Raw genomic sequence first — 8,791 nt, 5'->3', positions numbered from 1 at the left:
TAAAAAATATGAAAAATTGCAACTCTGTCCCGAAAAAAAACCTACAAGACAGAGGAATAACAAAAGCAACAGCAGCAACTACATGAAAAATATCTCCAAAAAGTAGGCAAGACAATAAATAAGCTCAATAAAGAAGTAATAAAGAAGTAATGCATTACTCAGTCACTCATAACAACAGGAAAATACAGAATTACCAGCGTGAAATAGGCCTAAATGTTTTATTCCAGATTTCTTCCCAAGTCTTCCCTGCGCTCTGCCGGCGTGTTACGTGCGTTTTGACGTGACGACGCAATATTAAAGCACCCCTCCCCCTCTCGTGCCCAGGCGGACTGTAGCATAGCTGCAACAGTTAGCCGCTAGTCTGCTTTTCACATCACTGCACTGACACCGGGAAACGACATGATGGAAATTGATTCGCTTCAAGAGGCGCTCCGAGGTCATTACGGTTTCAAACCCATATGCTCATGTTCAAACGTATTATACGATGTTTATTTTCTACAATTGCTATTATGTGGTTGTAAAATGGGCTGCATGACATGCTAACTCTATTTGCTAAGTGATAGCCAAGACAGGCAGGCTAGTGCTCGCAGTTTCACGGAAATGCCTAGCCATTTGACTAACAAATTAGCCCCGACAGAAAACAAATATGAGTGCTATTCTGTATGTTTGTAGTCCGACAGCAATTTTACAAGTGCTACGGTTATCGGGATATTGTTTGTAAGGCTTCGCTCATTGTTTCTTGTCTCAAGTTTTGCCGGCTTTGCTCTTAAATGCAGTCCAATGCTTAGCTTAGCAATGAAGCTACAGTTTAGCTAATGCTAGTCTATGTTAGCCTAGACCAAAATGAAACCATAGCACGAACTGTCTTATTGTGTGGTGTAAATAGCTTAGGGTGTTTGGATTTGATCACCAGCGTGTGTGTTGTCCTTAAATCGCCATAGTCGCATGTTATCGCACACAATCATCAAGATCGGAACTACATTCAAGTTACATAATCCATTCTTTGAAGTGAATCAAAATCTATGCAGGCCAGTGAGTGCACTGTGTACTGACTGACCATTGTTTACTTTCTTTTCAGACTTTGATAAAAAGTCGAAAAAGGAACCATGTCCTATCCTCGAACAGTTTCTATGTCATGTTGCCAAGACGGGAGAGACCATGTAAGTGCATAACTACCTACTACCACATACAAAACTCAAACATTCAAGTCATTTCAAGACGTATAGTGCCCTCGATTGTGTACCTGGGGATGCCTAATAAATATTTCTGAATTGTTGTCAATAACCCAACCTTTATTAGTCAAAATAAAATGTTTGTATGTTTAATGCATTCTTCTTTCGTTATTAGTTTCTCACTAAACATTTTCTTCCTGTTTAGGGTTCAGTGGTCTCAATTCAAGAACTATTTCTTATTTAAATTGGAGAAGGTGATGGATGATTTCAAAGCATCGGCGCCGGAGCAAAGAGTCCCAGCAAATGCAAACGTGGAGTCTATTGCATTTGAAGACATGAAGGAGAGAATTCTGAAGATTGTGGAAGGATACAATGGGTGGGTATTTCTATGCCGTGGCCATATGATGAAATTATTACAACGTGAAGATTATTCTACATTTATTGATGCATTATTAGCATGCAAAGAACACATTACGGCTGTCCTTATTGTCCCATCTGGCTTAATGTCCGAAAAGTACGATAGTCACTAAAGGCATGGGTTAAACAAATACTTTATTTTCATTGTAGAATTCCATTTACGATCCAACGCTTGTGCGAGCTACTTACAGAACCCAAAAGGAACTACACAGGAACAGAGAAATTCCTTCGAGGAGTTGAAAAGGTAAAGATTTAGCAGAATCGCTCCCAAAGGATTGTAGTGCATCAGTTTCACATTCAATATTTATTTATTTCATCCATCTAGAATGTGATGGTAGTAAGCTGTATTCACCCAACATCAGAGTAAGTGTTTCAAATAATTGTACCTCTTTAAAATTATTTCTACTCTGATGATCACCTATAACATTTTAACTGTAATTTGTTGTTTTTACAGAAAAAATGGCTGCAGTACTGTCAATAGAATGAATGGTGTCATGCTTCCAGGGAACACGTCCTCTTTTACAGACAGGTTGGAAGACTGTATGACTTTGATTATGCTGACGAATAGATTTTGTTGTTGACATCTTACTTTTGCTACTGGTGTGCTGCCCCAAATATGCAACTTCGTGAAATTGCTCTTTAACTGTATTTTCCGGATTACAATTCGCTCCGTAGCATAAGTCGCATCAGCCAAAAAATGCGTAATAGAGAAGAGGAAACGCGTATAAGTCGCACTGGGGAAATGTATTAGATAAAATCCGAGAACAGACATTTAATCATAATAAATATTAAAATAACATATTAGAGAACATGGTGAATAGTGTTACGTATGCTAACGTAACACATTCAGCTACATGACGCACAGACAACGAACTGCCGTAAGTGTCTAGTATGTTGACGTAACATATTAAGTTATTCATATAACTAGCATAAAGAACATGCTAACACGTTTACCAAAGCATCAGTATTACTCCAAATCACTAAATTCTTCTTCTTCGGTGTCACTTCTAAACCACTCCGGAGGTAGAGGAAGCGTTATTCTTCTGCGTCGCCTAGAGCGCCGTCTTGCGGTTGTCGGTGTGAAAATAATCAACATGTGAAATGTGGTTGCCATGATCTGTGTACGTTTGTCAAAAATAATGGATAGGATAATTAGTACTAGTATTGAATACTGGACATTTTTAATTCAATCAGCCCTGGTCTGCGCCACAGGACATGGTGCCACTTTCAGACAATGAAACAGATGGTTTTTCATAGAGGGACACACACACAGGGTTTGAGCGTGTCCAGCCTTGATTAATTGCAGAGAAACGCGAGGTCAGGTTGTACAAATGTTTTTCACATTTATTATAAAGGACACACTAACCGGCTTCTCTTAAGTCGGTATCATTTAGTTTTACTTTGTGTTTCAGCACAAAGCAAAGAGGAAAGTGGGGAGAGCAAAAGTTGATGAGTAGGATATTTCTTACTTTGACTTACTATTTTTTTTCCAAAATTATACACTGTTGTACATTAATTTCCCACGAACTGATTGTAACCTTAACCATAGTCATTACTTGCCTAACCTAAACCTATTTTAACTCATGAATGAACTTAACTCACGATTTAGATCTAAAAATATAGGCTTGACCTCATGGGGACTTGGTTTTTGTTCCTGTAAGGCAGGCCGGCCCCTTGATTCAGTAAAGGTCAGTAAACTGACCTTTACTGAATAGTTCTACTACAAGACTAAAATAGTGTATTTTATTGTTGTATTGAAATCAAATTTTAGTTTCAAGCTAAATCAAAGTATCAAAATTGAGCTTTACCTTTAGTATTGTGACATTAGTTATGTGTAGATCCACTTCTTTATACCCAACTTGTGAATCATGTGGCGCTCTGCAGGGCAAATTGTAACTATTTTGGATGGACACAACTTGTGTGTAATGAAGCGGGTGTTTGCAGATGTCTCTTTTGCTTTGATACATGAGGATTTTTAAAATAGTTACAAATGTTAATAGGAAAATAGTTACAAATGACAGTATTTTGATGCCCTAATTTGCTTTTAGCTATACTACTGTAATTCATGAAATATAGATTGAAACATTTTGGATTGCAATTTAGAGTGTGGTTATTTTACATTTTTTCCCCCCATTCCCTGTAGGAAGGTAAATGGCCCAGGAACTCCCCGACCACTAAACCGACCAAAGTTGTCTCTTGCCAATTCACTCTCAGCTAATGGTCTGCCAGATAGCACAGACAATAAAGACCTCATAGAAGGAGATGGAGAAAATAGGTAAGTGATCAATGCTTGAACCGTGTTGGTTTGGTTTTGAGCTCCGAGTTCTTATCCAGTCTTGTTGCTGGTGTTAGTGACGTTTCAGGGTCAGAAGAGCCTCTGGAGGGCCCAGTAAAGACCAAACATCCGCACACAGAGGAGGACATGGAGGCAGAGCATCAGGAGGTAAAAAGACTGAAATTCTGCAAAGATGAAGATGACGAGGATGATGACGAGGATGAAGAGGACGAGCCAGACACGGATTCACAACGACCGTCACACAGCATGAGTCTCTCTAAAGAAGCCGAGGCCATGGTCCAAGACGGTGACGAAAAGGATTACAGTAAAGACAAAGAAGCCTCAAGTGCCACCACAGAAGACCAAGGTACTGTTCTTCATTTATTATTCTGTTCTTGATTTTGATTAACACTGGCATGTTGTTAGATAATACAAGGTGGAAGTCCCTGCTGCATGCCTTAGGCTTTATTCTGAGGAATACATTCATGATCATTTAAATATTACATTACTAATCAAGTATTAACTAATTGACAGATCAAGATCGAGTCATGTGAAATTGTCAATTATTTGGGTGGATTTTTTAATCAAGAGATCCAGTCGATCCTCTTTCAGTAAAAAACCTGTGGTTTTGAGCAGAGGTCAAACTTTGGAGGAATAATATTGCTTATTTTAGGGCTGCAGCTATCTATTATTTCAGTAATCCGAGTAATCTATTGATTCTTCAATTAATCGAGTAAAAAAAAAATTGTGAATTTTGTAAACCATTTAGCGGTGGCTCTGCATTTTGTCATTTTGCGGCGTTTGCTCCGTGTGCCGTTCACTCCGTGTACTGTTCACTTTGGTCTTTGATGTGAAACAGAAAGTCCGCGACGACAGATTATTATAACATGTCGCGGTCCTGCTGTTTCCATGGATGTATCGGCTGTTTCAAGGCGCTGCAGAAGAGAGGGCCGGAGTGTTTGAAACGTACGAGTGTGACTGGGAAGCAGAGTTGTTGTGTGAGGGAGCACGGGGGAGTGCAAGTGTGGAGCGGGGGGTCCGCCGTGGCGGGGCCAGGACGTGAGTGCTGCGGCCGGTGGGCGCATGGAACTCGTTGCGGTGGTTAGTGCTCGGGACACCGCCCTCTTTCACACAACAAAACTCTTCCCGGTCGCACTCTTGAGTTTAAAACACGCCGCTCTCTCCTCTGTTGTGCTTTAGTTGCTGCAGGTCCCAGTGGAAAAAACAAAAACACGCCTCAAGTCTTACATGTTTTTAATTAAATATGTAAATTAAACAAATCATCTAGGCAAAAAAAATAATATTCAAAGCTATTCAAAAATATTGTAATCAAATCACACTATTTACTCGTGATCTTTGCAGCCCTAGTTTATTTATTAGATTAAAAGTCCATATAGTTTATGTTCAGGAAATCATAACTTTGCTTTTTGAAAGACCAAATAATTTGAATTGAATCAAGATCGATCAATATGAGAAAAAAAATCTAATTCAATTTAACAATTCATTAAAACATTTTCCCATATTTCCCAGCCTATAATCCAGCACTTGCAGTTTTGTATCATCGTGGTTGTTATGTCCGCAATGTCAATAACTATTGTGTATTGTGGCCAGAACACTGTAGTCCCCGGACAGATTAAAAAAAAATCCCCCTATACAAAATAAAATGACAGTACAGTTATAAGTTAAAATTCAACTCAAAAATAATACATTACAGTCCTGCACTTAACAATCAACAACAACAAAAACACTCGAGACAATGTGTGTAGTAAACAAAGGGCTTGAGTTGCACTGGCACACTACATGTCTAAATATACTTGTTGATGCTTTATTTAGAAATGCACTGTTTTGGTGCACAAGGTTCTTTGTGAATGTGCTGAACATACTTTCATATACAGCAGTTTCTCTCCAGAGACCAACAGAACTTGACAGTTTGTTTCACACTTAAGTGGGTTTATATTGAACCGTAGCTTCTTTGGAGCAGGTGCAAGAACAGCAGCGTTGCCCAAATTGACCAAACAGATTTTTAGACTTCATTGCTGTTCTCTATGCCAACCATTCCCCTCTTTTCCAGAACCATCCAGCAGCACTCAGTCTGAAGCGTGCCCAGCGGTGGCGGGCCCAGGGCAGGACGCGGAGGCGGCTGAGCGGGAGGTACCGTGCGGCTCCCAGGACGAGGCCAGCGACATGGACCAGACAGAGCAGCAGGCCCCCGCCGGCGTCCTGGAGAGCCCCGAGTCGAGCCGTGACAGCGAAGAGGGCTCCAGCGACCCCGTCAGCAGCAGCAGTAGCAGCGCGAGCAGCTGTAGCATAGAGGAAAGTACAGATACCACCCGGGAAGACGTTACGCTCGCTCCCTCTAGCAGCACTAGCGACGCCCCCACAGACACAGCCATGGAGAGCACCACCTCCAACACTGGGACCACTGAGGAGCCCATGGAGCAGGACTAGACTGAAGGCCTCCTGCCGCCATCGGTGACCCTAAACCAGCCTGTCCTCCGGTCCAGCCTGGCTGTCTCTGGTCAAAGGACACCTGCACTTGGAACACAACACCTCCTCCTACCGCTCGTGGACACGCCTCCAGAACGGCTACCTAGCATTGACGTGGGCATACCAATCTATTTTCATTTGAAGTATCTTTTTTTTTATTATTATTATTCCTTTTTTAAACTGGAATCTTTTATTGATTTTATAATGTGTTTTTATTCATTTTCCCTTGAGAGGTATATGGCCTTTGTATTTTCTTTTTTCATAAATAGTGTGGTTTGGGTGGAACAATGCAGTGGTGTTCTGATTGTTTTTTTTTACCCTTTCACCTTAGTCCCACTAATTTCTACAAGGGTTAGAACCAAGCCATCAGGCGCTCTTTGTTTATGAACTCATTTTGAGCCAATTCATTTCACTCAAGCATCAGTAAAACAGTGCTGTAGTTTAACACGGCTTGTACACTACCATCCCCTCTTTCTCTTTCTCAATATTATGACTGCTATCTTTAGAGGTGTACTCTGAAAAAAATCTCTATTTTGGATGCAGAAAACCACAATAATTTATACAGTAATTTCAATGTTTTGTTCTGTTGGGTTATTTTGTCTCGTTTCCAAAACCAGCTGTAAGTACAAAGATGACTTCCGCTTTCTTTGTATCGTGATGTCACCATGTTGTTCACTGACAGATGTTCAAGAGCTGTTTCTGGTTCCAGTTCTACACCTGTTTTTGCAGCTGTACCTTTTGATATTTAGAATTTTAAATTTCTGTAAAGTAGATTTTTGTAGATTGTAATACAGTATGTGTTCACTGCCTTTGTGAAACCATAGGCTATATAATTGTATAATTTCTGTGTATATTCTGAATGCTTTTGTCTCAATGCAGTATTCAGGAACAGCAATAAATGTTAACATTTTTATGTGTGGTAGACCTGTGTTTATTTTATTATTTTCTACTTTTGGTTGATTACCACCTGATGTATTGATCTATAAAAGAGCAACAAGATCTAATAACTCATACATGACTGCAAATATGTTTAATATTTAACCCTATACATTGAAATGTTGGTACCTTAGTTTTAATATTAACAAACTGAAATAAGTTGATGGATAGTGATAAGTTTTATTATTTAAAGTTATGAACAACAATGATCTGAAGAAAAACCTCAGCTTTTTCTGCACAATCTGGTGATATAATGACTATTCTCTTTATTGGCAATAATCACAAACGATTGTCTATTTTCTTTATTACAATAAACTATATTATTGTTCAATGTCTCAGCCCTAATCCAGAAATTGTGTCACAAGATCTAAACCATATATTTTCAGAAGAGTGGTACAACTTTTTGCCTCAAAATCTCTGGTGTTCTGACATTCTGTCTCACTTCTGCGAAGTGAAATTTACCAACACTCCCTGTGGAAATGATGAAAGACTGAACTTTCTTCTCTAAAGAAGCAAATGGCAGCTCAGAAGGGATTCTACACACAACTGGACTCCAAATGATTATAAAATGAACCCATTAATGATGGAACTATTGGAACATGATGAAGCGTAAAGGTCGACCAGCATTACACAAATCTATCATTAAAATGACTTGGGAAGCCGACACTTGAAGGAGATAGTTGAGTGTTACTGTATAATGACTACGAAATCACAGCTTTTCATGTTCATCACCTGCCTCTAGAGATGGCTCTGAAATGTGATGAGTCAGCAGCGGCGCGGGGCAAATTAAGGTAAATTATCTTCCTTTTGTGGGAATGGAAAGACGGCTTTAGTTATCAAATATAAAATGAGTGTAATAAGCACCTCAAAGGGAGTAATAAAGTGTCTAGAGCCATTTAAAGGGTCTAAATCCTAAATCCGGCCACTGGTTGCTTTTCAATGATTCATTTTTCAAATTCCTGACCAAATGCCTCAAATGGGTGTATACTTTGATAATCCACAATTTAACAGCAGTGTACACTTAACAGTTTATATAATTTAAAGCAAAGAAAATTAAGCCTATCTGTGCCAGGAAGGATGTGTAGTTTATGTTATACTTACAATTCCCTTTCTGTTATTAAAAAAGCACAAAACAATTTATAATGCTACTCTAGGGCTATAAAACAAGTTACAACAATTGGAAAGATAATTTTACTATATAATGAGTAGACCTGCTTTGCGGCTATATCAATTAAGCATTCATCTTTAAATTACATCACTGCCAAACCAAACATGCTATAATAAATATATGTTTAAAAAAAAACATTGTTCAATTAAAAAAAAAAAGAATGTTGTTAATTTGACCACAATTGTGAGCTATTATTAGAAATTACATTCTCAGTGTCTCACACAAATACATAATGTCCAACAGGGGGCGCTGTTTCATCTTGCCTTGGCTGAGATCAGAATGCAGAGTGTTCCCTATAAAAGCAGACTATGAGAGTAAGCACACTTAAACTGAGAG

The 8,791-nt window shown here is 39.1% G+C and overlaps 1 protein-coding gene across 1 annotated transcript; it reads left to right on the top strand.

The window, feature by feature from the left end:
• The first annotated feature begins 282 nt into the window (after positions 1–282).
• On the top strand, positions 283–7,264 carry ppp4r2b (protein phosphatase 4, regulatory subunit 2b). The gene is made up of 9 exons (XM_072451894.1): positions 283–436; positions 1,079–1,160; positions 1,378–1,548; positions 1,740–1,833; positions 1,915–1,952; positions 2,044–2,118; positions 3,733–3,864; positions 3,942–4,231; positions 5,936–7,264. Exons 1-9 carry the CDS (start codon positions 400–402, stop codon positions 6,310–6,312), a joined length of 1,296 nt encoding a protein of 431 aa, XP_072307995.1. The 5' UTR covers positions 283–399; the 3' UTR covers positions 6,313–7,264.
• The last annotated feature ends 1,527 nt before the right edge of the window (positions 7,265–8,791 follow it).

The sequence above is a fragment of the Eucyclogobius newberryi genome, unplaced genomic scaffold, assembly GCF_026437365.1.
Source record: "Eucyclogobius newberryi isolate DKJ021-1_F unplaced genomic scaffold, fEucNew1.0.hap1 SCAF_19, whole genome shotgun sequence".
Lineage (NCBI taxonomy): Eukaryota > Metazoa > Chordata > Actinopteri > Gobiiformes > Gobiidae > Eucyclogobius > Eucyclogobius newberryi.
The sequence above is the reverse complement of the archived record's forward strand: the minus strand, read 5'-3'. Positions and strand labels throughout refer to the sequence as shown.